Source organism: Salvelinus fontinalis, unplaced genomic scaffold (genome assembly GCF_029448725.1).
Source record: "Salvelinus fontinalis isolate EN_2023a unplaced genomic scaffold, ASM2944872v1 scaffold_0696, whole genome shotgun sequence".
Lineage (NCBI taxonomy): Eukaryota > Metazoa > Chordata > Actinopteri > Salmoniformes > Salmonidae > Salvelinus > Salvelinus fontinalis.
In genome coordinates this window covers 66812-84074 of record NW_026600905.1, presented here as the reverse complement: position 1 = coordinate 84074, position 17263 = coordinate 66812, and the positions used below count along the sequence as shown (strand labels likewise).

Sequence of the window (17263 nt, the reverse complement as noted above, 5' to 3'; positions counted from 1 at the left end):
AGCATAACAAGTAATGGCATAGTACGTCATGCCGGAAGTCGTCATTGAAAACAAACTGGTTTCCGGTCAAATTGAGTCACGCAGTCCAAAACAAACTAGTTGGCGATCACATGTCAATTTAGCCTGATAAAGATTGGTATTCAAGGTTTTCGTCTCGTGTAGGCAGAGTTGAAACTACCGATGTACACCCAATATCCTGAGTTTCACAACAGCTGTAGAAATGGAGGAAACCACGTTTATTTACAATTTTATTCCGAGTCGAACGGTGGATGAAGTGATCGACTTGATGCGATCTAGTTTTACACCTGAACATATGTCAACAGAGGAAGTCGTGGCTTTACTTCTGTCCATCTCTGAAGTGCCGTTGGCTCGTTGTATGGGTTCTCTGCAAAAAACGTTACTGGCGGAGATAACCAAGCTGTCAAAGTCAGGTCGCCGACGTTATTCTTACGGTGAAAGGTCCAGTACCGAGAACGGAGAGAGCAGAGTAGTTCAGTTAGCTGCAGAAGAAAATGAATATGTCAGTTACGACAACGATGGCACAGACACAGGTAGTTCATTCCACACACACTGAATCAATATAACATACAAAATATTGTCCAATATGTGTGTAGCTTACTGCTGTATAATTGATTGTAATCGAACACACAATAAAGGTATTTTGATCAAGTTTGGGGGTACATTTATTAAATGTAGCCCATAACAAGTCAGGAGATAAAAATCGGTTCAAGTTATTGCCAATGTTGACACTTGCCTTACTTCCCCAACAACAACAGGTCACATGTAGACCACAGCGATACCAAAGCAGACCCAGATCCACCATACTGAGGCAGTGGATCAAGCCTCCACCACACATGCAGTCTGTTCAGGACAGCAGGATGATGCTGATGCACCTACTGTCCACACGGGAGAGAAGCCTTACTCCTGCTCCGACTGCAACAAGACCTTCCACAGACAGGTAGGTACTGGGTAGACGTAGCAAAACATGATTTCAGCTTGTGGTAAGAGTGAGCTCTTTGGAACTAGCTACTTTGAGTGCCAACCTACCCATTCTATCACTTTTATTTGGCCGACAGGAATCTGACAAACTACTACACCAAGGGGGGTGGGGCTCCGCCTGCCCGCGCACCTTCTTCCGTTCCGACGGATGCAAGCACACGGGAGAGCAGCCGTTTCCGTGCCCGTACTGTGAGAAGACGTTTGCGACCGCCGGTATGATGAAGGCGCACGCCCTGGGCCACCTGAGTGAGCAACCTCGCCCGTGTCCCCACGGGGGGAGCTTCAGAACAGTGTATGATCCGAGTCATCAGCTGGTGACAAGGCCCTTCCTGTGTGTGAAGTGTCTCAAGGCCTTCAGGACAGCAAGGATTCTGCATAACCACAAGGTCAGTCAAGTTAGGTTGAGAGGACTGGTCCCTGGTTTTGCTGTCAGTATACATATAGGTAGGAAACGCTGTTCATAAGGGGTTGAGGAAGTGTAGGAGAGATGCGGACTCCTGTAATTACTCTAAACAATACTACACACAAAGGTATACTATAGGTATGCTTTGAGAATGGTTGTTTTTGAAATTCTTTAAAAAAATATTGCCGTATAAAAGAACTGGCGATGAGAATAGCTAAATGGGCGCCGTGAGAAACTCAAAAACATTGTTCCCTGTATTAGGTCCACCACATGGAGGACCGTGACCACACCTTTGAGGACTGCAACAAGACACCCCATCACCTGAAGCTCCACTCAGAGGATACGCCCTACGTCTATCCCGACCGCGGCAAGGGATTCCTCCAGCCCGACCGCCTCACCCTCCATCGCCGTACCCACGTTACAGAGCCCAAGTCCAGGAAGACGCGCCACAAGTGTTCCATGTCTCCGTGGTGAACGCCCGCAGGCACACCTCACTGTTCACCTTAATGTTGAGCACGGCGTCGAACCGTCCACCCACCCCACCCCGGGGTCAAGGTCAAAGTTTAACTGTCATCTGGATTGGAGGCAAAGACTAGGACAGGCCAAACCGCCTTCGTTCAGCTGACCTGTGTCGGGTTAGTTTTACAGGTCTGAACCAACTGGATAACCACAGCTGTGACACGGAGAAACGGAGTCAGAGACACAGACAGTTCCAGCAGAAAAGGAGGATCACAATGAAGAAGTCAGAGCAGAGTTTGGTGTTGAAAGAAGAAAACGTGTTCCCGTCTTATAAACTACGTGTCAGTGTCTAGTAGTACACGTCAGACACCAGCTTGTGTCAGGGAGTGTTGTAGCAGGGAAAACAGGTATAGGACCAGTTGTTAAACCACAGCTTGTGACCGGGCCGGGGAGTGCTGTATCATAGGACCAGTTGTTAGACTGCAGCTTGTCAGGGCCAGGGAGTGCTGTAGCAGCAAGAACAGGTCTAGGAACTGTTGTTAGAATGCAGTGTGTCAGCAGGAAGAACAAGTCCCAGGTCTGTTTTTATGATTGTAGCCAACCAGGGAGTGGGACAGCCTCTGACCTTGTTCCAAGTACCTGTAGTGAGGTTCACAACTCCTGGTAGAGTCACAGCACCATCTACAGGCCAAACAGTGAAACAACATCCTCTGTGACTAGTTTACATGGCTGTGGTATCATCCACAGCAACACCCATAGCACCAGTATAGTATCCAAACCCATAGTAACACTAGTAAATCCCTGACAAGTCTCACCTGTAGCAGCTAAACACATAGTAGCAGCACCAGTCACCTCAGCAATGACATCACAACTATGACATCACCAGTAACTCCCAGGTGAAGACCAAACAGAAGCAAATGGTTTTTTGTTAAATAAATTATATATAAAACAGGGACGAACCCTTTTAGTTGCAAAATGTTTTTCTACAGCGTTTAACGAATGAATTCACCCATAGCTACTCCTCCTCCATGCTAACAGTTGGCTGAAGTAAACCCTGATATGAGTGTCAATGAAAAGACCCATTGAAACATCTCTCTAAAACAAAGTTTACTTACAAATACCCAAAAGCCATTGACAGTAAGAATGTACAGGGATAAATGCTATTTGTATGACCATACAAACTGATCAGATATACTTCAAGTTTCTTTCATAAAGAACAGTCATTCTAACATGCAAACACAAAGCCTTGTACAGGATGAAGAACTGATTATGTGAACACGTTTAGGATTACAAATGTGTTGGTTCACTATTCTAACATTTAAGCCTCGGAACATTTGATTAAACAGTTAAGACTATAAAAGTTACATGTTCAATTTCTTGTTAGATCTACAGCTTTGCCATAATCCACTGTGTCTGATTTCCTCCACAAAACCAATAAATCTTCAATTGTTTCAGCTGCAATATATTTTATATAGTGTTTTTCTCAGAGAAGTAAATTAATCCTACAGACACTATGAAAATTCAACCTTGTTGGTTAACCAATTATGTATATATAAAATTCTGAAATGTAAAAAATATAAATCTAGAGTTTTCCTAGAACTGAAATGAATAGGTTCAGAAGTAAGAGTCCCATCAGACTTCGGACAGTAAACTAGCTTAAACAACAGTATATGCATACAGTAAAACCGTTTTTAAAACTTAAACAATACATGTGTACAGCAGTTATGCTAACAGTTCAAAGAATGATAAGGCACTAACCGAAAAGGGACTTCTCTCTACATACTGAAAACACACAACAGTAACATGTTTAACAGTCCAACATTTTAACCAAGAAAGGAAAGTCTTTCATGTTTCAGAGATTGAGTGATAGTCTTCACAAAGTCCATCTCATCAACTTGGAGAGAGAGAGGCCCCATAGTTAAGTCTATGTATTGAGTGACAGTCAGCAAGTTGTGTTCATCCTTTCAGACCGTTGTGTAACCCTGTGTGGTCGCGGTCAGACCGTTATGGTGCAGAAACAGCATCTGGTCAAGGCCCTCTGGAGGAATATTGGTTCTCTTCCTCTGTATCACCCCTCCTCCATCCTGCAGGAACATCTGGACGGCACTGCCTGCGACAGCCGGCGCAGCCAGGTAGGCACGTGCCACTTTGGCCAGCAGGGGGAGCTGTCCTGATCTAGCTTTCCACCACTGTAAAGGCTCCACGCCCAGGGTGGCCCCCTTCTCTGCTCTGAAGACAGACAGCTCAATGTCCACTGTCTCTTCCACTGAGGGCTGCTTGTTCTGGGACTGGGAGCCGAATAGGTCCCCTAGAAGGAACTCCATGCCGGTCTGCTGGGAGGTGGGCTCCAGTTTCGGCTCCATGTTATCACTCTCACTGTCGTCGTTCACAGAGCTACCGGTGGCTTCCTCGTCTGAATCACTCTCTGTTCTCTCTTTGAAACTGACCGGGGTGATCTCCTTCAGCCTTTTGCTTCTTCTCAGGACGTCTCCCTCCATCTCTCCTGATGAGGTGGTCGAGGAGGATCCCCTCTTCTTCCTCTTCCTGCCCCCTGGAGACGCTGCCTCGGCCCTCCTCCGGTCCTCCTCTACCATCCGGACCGCTTCTTTCTTCAGCCAGGCGAAGGTGGTCGCCTGCTCTCTGACGTCCATGAAGCCCAGGCCGTGAAACTGGGGGTCCAGGGCGCACGCTACACACAATAGCTGGTTGATCTGGGGGTCGTTGTACCGGCGGGAAAGGCCCCACCTTATCTTCTTTTTGAGTTCCTTCAAGATGGTGGAGTCGTTGCGATGGCGGGGGTGGGGGGCGAAATGTCGGTCGAGCAGGCCGGTGAGGATGGGCTTGACCAGCGAGAGCCTGGGGAACGGTTCCTTGGCCAGGGTACGGCAGGCCACGTCTAGGGGTTTCAGCATGGAGGAGAGATCCTCCAACACCTTCCAGTCAGATCGTTTGGGAGGGACGGGTACCGGTGAGCTGGAGTTGTCGGTGGGGTCAGAGTTAGCACAGGCAGCGGAAGTGGAGTTTGTGCCATGTTTGTCAGCGGTTTTCAAAGCGGCAGTCTCCCCTGAATCCAAGTCAGTGGGACTTCCTGTGTCTTGTCCAGTTTGGATCTCACTGTCTATTTGTTTTAGTGTCTCAGAGATCATGTTTTGATAGCGGAGAAGTGTCTTAACCACACTGTAAAGCCCATTCCAGCCTGGTTTCCCATAGGCCCAAGCCTTCAGCTCAGCCGTCTCCTGCTTCTGTAGGTCTAAGATCAGTTTCCTGGCTGGGTGAAGAGTTACCATGTCTTTATCATGGAGGGAGAAGAGGCTGTAGAGAAGATGTTGGAATACACTGAGGCTCTTTGAGATGATGGAATGACCCATGACTTCCTCTATGCAGCTCTGAACAGCTGTGAAGAAACAGGGTATGGGTGGAGAGTGGGACTCCTCGCTGGTGGAGTTGGCACGTTCGATCGCTCGTTCCAGACCTGAGAGATCATCAGAGGATATGGAGTCCTCCATCTCCAGGAATGTGGTGGAGTTCGGGTGGTGGTGACGGGCACCTTCACCAACCCCTTCTCCACTTCTCTCTCTCTTCTTCGCACCTACCTTCGTCTTTTCCATCTCTTCGCCCCCAAGCAGGATGAAACTGGGCTGAGAGATGTCCCACTCCTGAGCCATGGACCTCACTGTAGCCTCGACCATGCTCAGATCCATATCCCCAGTTCCCGTCTCACCCAGACGCTGCGTGGCCAAAGCCAGGTTATGGGAAGTGAAGTCAGCGTTGATGAAATGGGCCCACAGGGTGGCGTATCTCTCCTGGTCTCCCTGCCAGTCATGACACCACACATCAGCACTAACAGCTACGTGGTGAGATACTTGGTTCTGGGTCTGTGAGTGGAAACAGGCAGCTTGTCTTGTTGAGGAGCTGGGTTTGAATTGAACTGGAATATTAGGCTTGGAAGTGTCTTCCTCATTAAACCCAGTGCGGTTGGTCAGCAGCTTGGCCCAGTTCTTTCTTCCCTTGGTGTGGACGTCCCTCAGCACCTCCTCCAGTAGAGAAGCTGAAGGAATCTCCTTGCAGGATGGCAGCAGGGTCTGGATCAGCTGCTTGAAGCCCTCCCCCTCCACTGTATCTGGGGGTAACAAGTCTTTGATGAGGAAGTTAGTGATGGCTGTGGTGGTTTGATTGGTCAGGAAGTTAGAGAGCGTTCTCTGTCCCGGTGTAGCGGTCGAACCCGCTGTTATAGTATCGGTCACTGCTGAACTGCCGTTCCCACTCCAAGTCCAGTCCTCATTACTGTAGTTGTTGTTGGTGGTTTTGTGGGTTGAGGGGCTGCTAGAACGAGGTGCTCTGCCGCCCGTAGTGTGGTAAGGCCTGAAGCGCGAGGACGAAACCCAGGGCTTGTTGCCATCCTTGATGACGTCCCGGCGCTTCATATGGTGCATCTGGACCAGGTGGTTCTCCAGGTGGGTGACAGTAGCACTGTAGTCCACGTGTTGACCACACAGCTTGCACATGACTTTGTCCTTGTCCAGCGGTTGGCCGTTGGGGTCCGGCTTAAACCCAAAGAACTCCCATACGGGGCTGTTGGGCTGAGAAGGGCTCAACAGTATCTCAGCACCCTTCACAAAGTCGTACTTCACGGTTGTTGCCAGTCCCGTCTGATTGGTGTTTTGAGGTGGGTTGAGGACAGGGGTGGGGTCAGTGGTATCAGTCTGTAACCCGCTACTGACATCACTGATGACTGGCAGGGGGCTCCCTGATTGGCTGTTGTCTGACCAGCTGTAAGAGCCATTGGTGTCTGGGAGACTGCTAGTTCCGCCCACTGGCACGACCTGGATGTCACGGAAGATCCGCAGTAGGATTTCCTTGTCCCCGAATTCACACTTGATGTTCTCACCTGTGAGAGACAGTAAGAGAGCGAATATTGTGTTTAATAACAGTGTTCGTGTGAGTCAAAATATAGGTAATGCTTTATTTTGCAGCTCCCTGATCAGCTCCCTTTTCCTACAAGATAACAGCGTAATTCCATAATTATTACCCAAAAACGTACTTTTCCGTCACATGGGATGAATACTAGGAAGCTCCAATTGTTATCAAGTAAAACACCTAATAACGTTAATTCCGTTGCAACTCCCAATCACCAAACGTACCGATCCCTAGACCCAGCATGGCAGCGTACTCCTGGCCAATCCAGACCTTGAGTTCTGTCCCCTCAGGGATGGGCTGGGAGACCCTGTAGAAGATCTGACCGCGGTACTGGAACACCGTCAGGTTGTGTTCTTCCTCGCAGGCAGCACACGCTACATACCTGAACAGGGATGAGAGACATGACAATGCAGTGAAATTAACATTGCATAGCCAATGGAGCAGTTTGCCCAGACATAGATTAAGTCTAATCCTGGACTAAAAATTATTCTCAATGGAGAATCTCCATTGATCTTGCTTTTTAGTCCAGGACTAGGCTTAGTCTCTGTCCTGGAAACAAGCCCTAAATGTATATCTTGACTAAAGATGATATTCACATAGATATGAGATAAATATGAAGTAGGGATGTCTGTTCGGACATTAGAAACATAAATGACTAAATAAATGACACTGTTATAATCATTGGGTTAACTAATAAGATCACTAAAGGAATACATGTTGGAATTGAAAAAGGTTAAACAGATCGCTAACAACCTGAAAGACTAAATGCAGACATCATTGTTTCAAACATAACTTCTCACCTCATCCAGTTTGATTTGTTTTCATCCGAGGCATCTACGAAGTAGTAGGAATCATTTTCTTTGATCTGGGAACAAGAGAAGAGATTCAACTATTAGCTGATTTGTAGACCAAACTGACTACATTTGCATGTAGTTTACAGTGTATGGGTCAGCCTTTATCAAGACCATACTGAACAAAAATATAAATAAACATGTGTTGGTCCCATGTTTCATGAGCTGAAATAATAGATCTCAGAAATGTTCCATACTCACAAAAAGCTTATTTCAAAAAAATGTGTGCAGAAATGTGTTTACATCCCTGTTAGCAAGTATTTCTCCTTTTCCAATATAATCCATGCAGCTGACAGGTCTGGCATATCAAGAAGCTAATTAAACAACATGATCACTACACAGGTGCAGCTTGTGCTGGGGACAATAAAATGCCACTACAATTTGCAGTTGTCACAATACAATGCCACAGCTGTCAAGGTGACGGAACGTGCAATTGGCATGCTGACTGCTGGAATGTCCAGCAGAGCTGTTGCCAGATAATTTAATGTTAATTTCTCTACCATAAGCCGCCGCCAACGTCATTTGGTTGCTGGATCGAATCCCCAAGCTGACAAGGTAAAAATCTGTCGTTCTGCCCCTGAACAAGGCAGTTAACCCACTGTTCCTAGGCCGTCATTGTAATTAAGAATTTGTTCTTAACTGACTTGCCTAGTTAAATATTGTAAAGAAAATAATAATAATTCTGTTACACAGCTTCCAACGCTTTCAGAAACTATTCACACACGTTGACATTTTCAAAATGTTGTTACAGCCTGAATTTAAAATGGATTAAATGGAGATGTTGTGTCACTGGCCGACACACAACACCCCATAATGTCAAAGTGGAATTATGTTTAGACCTTTTTACAAATTACAGCTGTATGGCAAGCCTACAATTCAGGAGTACAAATGTGCTTAACAAGTCACATAATAAGCTGCATGGACTCACTGTGTGCAATAAATGTTCAACATGATTTTGGAATGACTACCTCATCTCTGTACCCCACACATAAATATATGTAAGGTCCCTCAGTCGAGCAGCGGTTCATACTCACAGCCCAGGCTAATATCTATCGGTTCATACTCACAGCCCAGGCTAATATCTATCCGTTCATACTCACAGCCCAGGCTAATATCTATCGGTTCATACTCACAGCCCAGGCTAATATCTATCGGTTCATACTCACAGCCCAGGCTAATATCTATCCGTTCATACTCACAGCCCAGGCTAATATCTATCCGTTCATACTCACAGCCCAGGCTAATATCTATCCGTTCATACTCACAGCCCAGGCTAATATCTATCCGTTCATACTCACAGCCCAGGCTAATATCTATCCATTCATACTCACAGCCCAGGCTAATATCTATCCATTCATACTCACAGCCCAAGCTAATATCTATCGGTTCATACTCACAGCCCAGGCTAATATCTATCGGTTCATACTCACAGCCCAGGCTAATATCTATCTATTCATACTCACAGCCCAGGCTAATATCTATCTATTCATACTCACAGCCCAGGCTAATATCTATCCGTTCATACTCACAGCCCAGTCTAATATCTATCCGTTCATACTCACAGCCCAGGCTAATATCTATCCATTCATACTCACAGCCCAGGCTAATATCTATCGGTTCATACTCACAGCCCAGGCTAATATCTATCCATTCATACTCACAGCCCAGGCTAATATCTATCCGTTCATACTCACAGCCCAGGCTAATATCTATCGGTTCATACTCACAGCCCAGGCGTATTTGAGGCAACTCAGAGGGCCGCGGGTCAACTCTCCTACGAAAGGTCCAAACGTCCACCCCTGATGCAGTGACAGGGTCTTGGCAAACACCCCCGCCTCTTCCTCCTCCGCTGACCCCCCAGGCACAGGCCCACTTCCCCACCTCCGCAGGCTGAGGCACGGGGGGATGGAGCCCACCGCACGGGGGTCACCGCCCTCCAACCATGGCTCACCGCAGACCACCGTGTCTGGGATGAAGTGAAGCGGTCTGTCATTACCGTGGCCACCACCGAAGTTACCATGGCCACCGCCGAAGCTACCATGGCCACTGCCGAAGTTGCCTTGGGAGCCGTTGTCGTTGTTGTAGTGGTGACTCTGCTCTGAACCTGGGTAGAGGTGGAGAGGAAATTAGTAGAAGCTGTCTGGACAGTGGATGGAGGAAAATGCACACCGGAATTAGCCTGGCAGCAGGACACCTCTGTTCTCTTCCCTCAGAAATAGAATATGAGCAAGCAGACTGCAGCCCCTTTCACACACACTATGGGGGGGAAATATATACAGTTACATAGAGATATTATTTGACGATATATCGCAAACATTTTTTTTAAACAATATCGCAATATTTTTTTGTGCTAGTCAGTTGTACCTGCACCAAAACTCCAGTATTATTTCTTCATAGCTTGTTCTCCATGTTTATTTTTTGTTGGTTGCAAAAACAACATCAGCGCTTATTTATTTCAGGACTTTCCATGACTGATCAAAACTCATGTTCATGGCTCTCTCTTGCCCCTCTGCAGCAGACAGTGAGCAATATGTTTGGACATTGAACCGCAATACATATCGTATTGGCACCTATGTATAGTGATGATATGGTATGGTGAGGTCCTTGTCAATTCCCAACACACACACGGTGCAAATAACTTGCGTATTACACACCTGATGATTGACGCATGGAGGCTCCAACACCACCATCACCATACATGAGTTGATAAAACACATCAGGGTGGTGAACCCTTAAATGTGATCTCAGGTTGGTCGGGCTCCCAGTTTTGCACGGAACTATCCTTCGGCACAACCGACAAATGGCCTCCTCCTTATTTTCAGGCTCCCCTTTATCATTTGGTTTAACACCAAAATGAACCCAGACTGTGGATGTAGCTCGTTTCTTTGAGACTAGATCCATCATTCAATGGCTCAAATGTGCTAGTTGGCACAGTGAAATACGTTTACCTGGATACCTCGATATAGCCTAAAGATTAGGTCTCCCGATGATGAAATTCTAAACGGTTATCGATTTACACACAATAGTAACCAATTTAGAATGTTTACAGAATACACCGCGTCTGTATATTTTACTTAATTGCCAACAAATTCAGCAACATATCCGACGAACAACAAGTTAATGTGTACGATATCAGTGACCCTTAATGGCGATATCCGATACTTCTTTCTCATCGAGGACAGAGTTTGACTGACATCGCTGGTTGACCAATCATATTCAGGCGTTTGGTCCGTTAGCAAATCATCTTCAAGTATTGAGTTGTATATAATGCACATCATGCATGACAGCGAGTGAAAGATAGAAAAAAAAATCGACAATAATATGTCAAAAAAAAAAGCATAGGCTACAATTCTAAAAACGTTTGAATGTAGACTCACCTGATGGCTCAAAATAGTACCCATGCCCAGACGTTGCCGATATAAACTCAGAAAATATATCTGGGTGTCGTAGTCGCAGGTGATGTCTTAGATTACTCGTGTTTCCTCCTTTGACAAAAACAATCCTCCGGCATAACCGACAAACCGCCTCATCAATATTCTGAGGCTCTCCTTTCTCGTTTGGCTTAAAACCAAAATGCACCCAAATTGCGGATTTGACTTTGGGTTTAGAGACAAGATCCATTCTCACGATTGACCATTATAATCTACGCGTAGCAGTAGCCTACACTCGGTTGAGGGCTGGTCTTTCAATCTGGGTGCGCTCGTTCTACTGACCGCCCAGTAACCTACCCCGGCGTGTCATGCGTGCACTCGATATACCGGGCTCAATTTTGCAAGTGTCACCAAATGTGCAGTTCTTTAAAAAAAGTGAGAAAAATATTTATACAAGTATTTAAATATCGAGTACTATGGATGGGCTGCATGGAAATGTAGGAAAACAACTACAGAGATTGTCGTGGTATACCACTGGCCTATGCGAAATGCACAGCATGGAAGTGAGTGAAATTGAGAGAGAGAAATCGACACTGGGTAATTTAGTCATGGGGGAAAACACATCGAAGCCTACAATTCCAAAACGTAAGGAATTCAAACTGAATGTAGATTTCAATGCCAGTGCAAATGACTTACAGCAGAGCAGACTCACATGATGGATCAGAGTAGAGACAAGACCAATTTTCACGGCTGACCATAGCCTATAATAATAATAACTAAGGCGTCCGCACGCTTCCCAGCCGAAACAGTTCGGAAAAGTTCGTGCATATATTATGACGACATTTTCTGACGTTTTGGACGTCGGCGAGGGTTTCTCGGATGTTCGGGCACACAAAACACACCCCTTTCTCGGTGATTGGTCAACAGTAGGAATCTACAATAAGCTCTTTGTTGTCGTCCAACTAGAGACGATTCGTTTTCATACACTTTTTTTCATTGAATAGTACTGCACTATACATCTTAGTTAGATGTAAAATTGCGCAAAAACATCAAAATGAATGACAGATTTCTTGAGTTATGTTAGATTAATTTCTGACTATTTTGAGAAAGTACAGGTTACGGCGTCACAAAATGGACAAACATGACTTCTCGGTTTTCAAGCGAAGGTCTTTTTTAAGACACTATACGAGCGCACTCGTTCCGTTCGACTAGCCGAGTTTGGCTAGGCACCAGCTGAACCTCTTCTTCGGTGGGGTTTATCAGCCGTTGGCATCCAACGTTAGGGTGCATTACCGGCACCTACTGTACTGGAGTGTGGGCCAGAGACAGGGAGCAACTAAATCCTACCTGCCAGCCCCGTTGCTCTTAAAAAAAAGATAACAAAATATTTGAGACTATATCTAATGACGTTCTACTCAATGTACTCTTTAAACTAATTTCCTGTATCCCCCTTCTCCCTCATACTAGATCTCATCCTCTCTCTTTCCCTCCAATACTGCCTACACTGTATCAATACATGCTCCACTGTCTCTGTTTCCTGGCAATACTCACATTTTCCTGTTGGAAGCTTTCCTATCACATGTAAGGTCTTATTCAACTGGCTGTGTCCCACCCTTAATCTTGTAAATATAGCCTCCTCTCTTCTGTCCCTTCCTGCAGTTCTCCCTTCCCTAACTTTCCTCTGTATTTGAAATAAATGCCTGCCCTTAGTATCTCTATTCAACTGCTCCTGCCATTTCTCCACCATCACTGTCCGTGTCATGCTTTTTGCCTCTGCCTTGCTCATGGAAACTACCACATCAACATCCCCACGACTTAGTGCTTGTTTAACCAGTACATCAACTGCCTCGTTCCCCTCCACTCCCACATGAGCTGGGACCCATGTAAATATGATCTGTTTACCCATTTGTTTACTCCAGCCATGGGTTTGTAGCACGTATCAAGACGTTTCTTAAACCAATCAGATGGATCAACACCCTCCCTATCTTCCTGTAGTCTCTCCAACACTTCTAGATCAACTACTGGAGGTGGGAGTAGCCATGGTGGATTTACAGGAATAGCTACCGTTGGACTAAACTCCCTTCCATAATTATTATTATTTTATGTTTTAATTTAACCTTTATTTGTACATTCCCATCTCTTTTGCCTGGGTATTATCCACCCACCCAAAGCTCGTGTTCTGTCTTCGCTCATGTTCCCAGCATGCCTGTAAAATCCCTTTAGCAGGAAGAGATGTCCCTGTAGGTTGACCCAATAATTCATTGCCAGCTGCTGTCTCATAATCTGCAATGGCATTTCCCCCATCTCCACCTGTAGTGCAGCCACTGGGGACGCCCAAAACGCCCCAGTCCATATTCTGAGTCCTTGTCCCTCTATGACATCTAGCTTTTCCAATGATGTCGGGACTGCCGAACCATACGCTATACTGCCATAGTCTATTACAGATCAGATCAATGCAACATACATGGTCTTCAATGAGGCACGCCCAGCCCCCCACTCCTTCCCGTCAGACAGCGCATCACATTTAGTACCTTCTTACACTTTCCCACAACTCTCAATGTGTTCTGCCCAGGTCAGTCTAGTGTCAAAGTACACCCCAAGCAACCTGAAAGCCCCCACCCTCTCCAAGTTTCTCCCATATAACCTCAAGCATACCTCATCTCCCACCTTCCTCCTGGTAAAGAACACTGTCTGAGTTTTAACTACAGAGAACCTGAATCCCCACCTTAATGTCCAACGCTCTACCTCATCTATTGCTTCCTGTACCTTCCTGACTATGTATGTTACATTTCTTCCCCTCTTCCATAAGGCCCCATCATCTGCAAATAACGACCTCCCAATATCCATCTGTCCCTGAGAGTTAACATCATTGATTGTGATTGAGAACAGAGGACTAATCACGCTCCCCTGTGGTATACCATTATCCACCAGCTGCCTGATAGAGACTTCCACACACTCACCTGGATAGACCTTCCAAACAGGAAATCCTTTATCCAGTTGTACGTTCTTCCTCCTACTCCCATAATATCAAGCTTGATTAACAACCCCTTCCTTCCACATCATATCATATTCCTTCTCCACATCAAAATATACAGCTACAACAGTCTCCTTGTTCACCTGAGCCTTCCTGACCTCTGCTTCTAAGCAGAACACTGGGTCCATTGTTCCCCTACCCTTCCTGAACCCAGTCTGATGTGGCGATACTAGCCCCCTGCTCTCCAGGAAGTAAGTTAGCCTCTCCGTTATCATACGCTCCATAATCTTACATACATGTGATGTTAAGGCTATTGGCCATTAGCTTGTTGGCCTCGTTTGGGTCCTTCCCTGGCTTCTGGATTGGTACCATTACTGCCTCCTTCCAGCTGCCTGGTAGTTTCATCCTCCTCCCACACTCTGTTGTACAACACCAATACCTTATCCAGTGCCTCATCACTAAGATGGGCCAACATAACATAGCACACCTCATCTTTCCCAGGTGAAGTTAACCCAGCCGTACCTATTGCCCTTTTCATCTCTGCCATGGTAAATGGGGCATTCAACACATCATTTACATCCTCCCTACTATCCAGCACTCTAGGATGCTCCTCTCTCATTCTCTCTCTCCCCCTCTGCCCCTCCTGTGACAAATTTGCAGAGCTATGCACTTGGACAAACGCTTCAGCCATCATCTCTGCCTTGTCCTCATCTGTTACTACCACATCCTTCCAACTCATCAACACTGGATAATCCCACTCCCCTCTGAACCCACTCATCCTCTTAATCATCCCCCACACTTCTCCCACAGGTGTCGCCCTTCCAATTGTGTCACAGAAACGAAGCCAACATGACCTCTTTGCCTTACGGATAGTTCTCCTCACTAGGGCCTGGGCCTGTTTATACTGAATCAGACTGATGGATAGTTCTCCTCACCAGGGCCTGGGCCTGTTTATACTGAATCAGACTGACGGATAGTTCTCCTCACCAGGGCCTGGGCCTGTTTATATTGAATCAGACTGATGGATAGTTCTCCTCACCAGGGCCTGGGCCTGTTTATACTGAATCAGACTGATGGATAGTTCTCCTCACCAGGGCCTGTTTATACTGAATCAGACTGATGGATAGTTCTCCTCACCAGGGCCTGGGCCTGTTTATACTGAATCAGACTGATGGATAGTTCTCCTCACTAGGGCCTGGGCCTGTTTATACTGAATCAGACTGATGAATTGTTCTCCTCACCAGGGCCTGGGCCTGTTTATACTGAATCAGACTGATGGATAGTTCTCCTCACCAGGGCCTGGGCCTGTTTATACTGAATCAGACTGATGGATAGTTCTCCTCACCAGGGCCTGTTTATACTGAATCAGACTGACGGATAGTTCTCCTCACTAGGGCCTGGGCCTGTTTATACTGAATCAGACTGATGGATAGTTCTCACTAGGGCCTGGGCCTGTTTATGCTGAATCAGATGTTGGAAGTTATGCATTCTTTTTAGTACTCTAAATGCCCTGTTCCTACTCCTCACCGCTGCCCCACACTCCTCCGTCCACCACGGGACTGCTTTCCTCCTCCTCCCTGAACTCTTAGGTATAGCCTCAGTAGCTGCCCCCACTAACACTGGGCTCACCCAGTTATTCATACTATCCACTTCCCCTCTCATATCCACCTGAGCCATCACCTGCTCACTCAGCTCCTGAAACGGATCCCACTTTGCTCTTCTAAAACACCCACCTGCCTCCTCCATCCACTGACACCTGCCTACTCCATCCACTGACACCTGCCTACTCCATCCACTGACACCTGCCTACTCCATCCACTGACACCTGCCTACTCCATCCACTGACACCTGCCTACTCCATCCACTGACACCTGCCTACTCCATCCACTGACACCTGCCTACTCCATCCACTGACACCTGCCTCCTCCATCCACTGACACCTCCTCCTCCCTCCGGCCTACTGTGCATACTATGGAGTAATGATCACTCCCTACTGTCGACTCCTCCCATACCTCCCACTCACAGATTCCTGCCATCGCACTAGATACCAGAGTGAGGTCCAAGGCAAACTCTTTCCCTGTGGCTGCATCCATCCTGGTCCCTCAGCCATCAGTCAGGCCCTTCAGATCTTTCATTTCCATTCAGATTTTCCATCACTTGTCCATTTTCATCCATCCGTTTCCCCCCCAGAGCTTGCTGTGGTGGGCATTAAAATCCCCGCACCACATGACCTTACTTCTATCCTGGCCCTCCACCCTCTCCAGCACTTCTAGGTCCAATACCTGACACAGATTATAGTAGTTCACTACCACTATCATCCCTCCTCTCAACCAAACCTCCACCACCACATATTCCTGTTTAATACCTCTGCCTAGCATCCTGTAGGGAAGTCCTTGCTTCATGAAAGTGGCACATCCCCCCCTCCCACTACATCTCTGTCCCTACGAACCACTACATATCCCTGTATTTTAACTACACATTCGGTTTGAGACATGTTTCCTGCACACAAATCACATCAGCCTTAGCTGGCATATCCACAATGAACTGCATGAACTCCTGCCCATTAGCCAACAGGCTCCATTGTAGTATTACCACCATAACTAAGATCCAGTAATACTTGACTCCACCCTCGGCTGATTGAAGTCATCTTGAACCTCTTCCCATGTCAACCCTGTCATACTCAGATGTCTCCCAGCAGCTTTCACTATGAGCTTAATCTTCTCCGTTTTAGACTTTACTTCAGCAGTGCTGTTGATAGCTCCTGCTATGAACGTCACCAGCTTTCTCTTATCTATGTATACCATATCGCCACCCACCTGCCCCGTAATCCCCGGTCTAGATGCTCCTACCCATCTCTCTCTTGAACCTGTATCTCTCTGGGCCTGGACCATCCTCACTGCCTCCGTATAAGACACCCTTCACTCCACTCTCACTTGTTGCACCTCCACTGCCTTCTTCATAGCCTCACATCCACTATATCTCACACTATGAGCACCCCCACAGCTGCAGCACTTTGGTTGTACACGATCCCCACATTTCCCATACTCATTCTCCCCTCCACACCTGGCACATCTCTTTTTCTCTTTACAGGCTGTTGCCAAATGCCTCAACCTCTGGCATTTATAACGTCTTAAAGGCTTCGGTACATAAGCCTTCACATAATAACTCATATACCCTATGGTTACTTTATTTGGCAGTACCTTGTCCTTGAAGTGTAGATGGGCTATCTACCCAAACTCCACTCCTTGTTGCTAGTTGCTTGACAACTTCCCCAATCAACTCTTTTATC

At 46.6% G+C, this 17263-nt stretch overlaps 2 protein-coding genes across 3 annotated transcripts; one reads left to right on the top strand and one right to left on the bottom strand.

Annotated features, from left to right (window-relative positions):
- Positions 1-42: 42 nt before the first annotated feature.
- On the top strand, positions 43-2864 carry LOC129847081 (putative zinc finger protein 66). The gene is made up of 4 exons (XM_055914870.1): positions 43-551; positions 777-958; positions 1077-1385; positions 1664-2864. The coding sequence occupies exons 3-4, from the start codon at positions 1215-1217 to the stop codon at positions 1874-1876; spliced, it is 384 nt and encodes a 127-aa protein (XP_055770845.1). The 5' UTR covers positions 43-551; positions 777-958; positions 1077-1214; the 3' UTR covers positions 1877-2864.
- An 89-nt stretch (positions 2865-2953) lies between these two features.
- On the bottom strand, positions 2954-11706 carry LOC129847078 (uncharacterized). Of its 2 annotated transcripts, none has more exons than XM_055914866.1 (5): positions 11007-11706; positions 9357-9733; positions 7579-7643; positions 7003-7160; positions 2954-6749 (listed from the first exon to the last, which is right to left on the bottom strand). In XM_055914866.1, exons 1-5 carry the CDS (start codon positions 11248-11250, stop codon positions 3826-3828), a joined length of 3768 nt encoding a protein of 1255 aa, XP_055770841.1. In that variant the 5' UTR covers positions 11251-11706; the 3' UTR covers positions 2954-3825. The 2 variants fall into 2 exon arrangements, with proteins under 2 accessions (XP_055770841.1, XP_055770840.1); XM_055914865.1 differs by lacking the exon at positions 11007-11706 and adding an exon at positions 10284-10921.
- Between the last annotated feature and the right edge of the window lie 5557 nt (positions 11707-17263).

Coding starts and splice junctions, on each gene's coding strand:
- LOC129847081 (XM_055914870.1), top strand. CDS start 1,215: ATGATGAAGGCGCACGCCCTGGGCCACCTGAGTGAGCAACCTCGCCCG. Junction 1,386..1,663: donor GGATTCTGCATAACCACAAG/GTCAGTCAAGTT, acceptor TCCCTGTATTAG/GTCCACCACATGGAGGACCG.
- LOC129847078 (XM_055914865.1), bottom strand. CDS start 10,533: ATGATGGATCTAGTCTCAAAGAAACGAGCTACATCCACAGTCTGGGTT. Junction 9,734..10,283: donor CTCCATGCGTCAATCATCAG/GTGTGTAATACG, acceptor ACCTCTACCCAG/GTTCAGAGCAGAGTCACCAC. Junction 7,644..9,356: donor GCCTCAAATACGCCTGGGCT/GTGAGTATGAAC, acceptor TCTTGTTCCCAG/ATCAAAGAAAATGATTCCTA.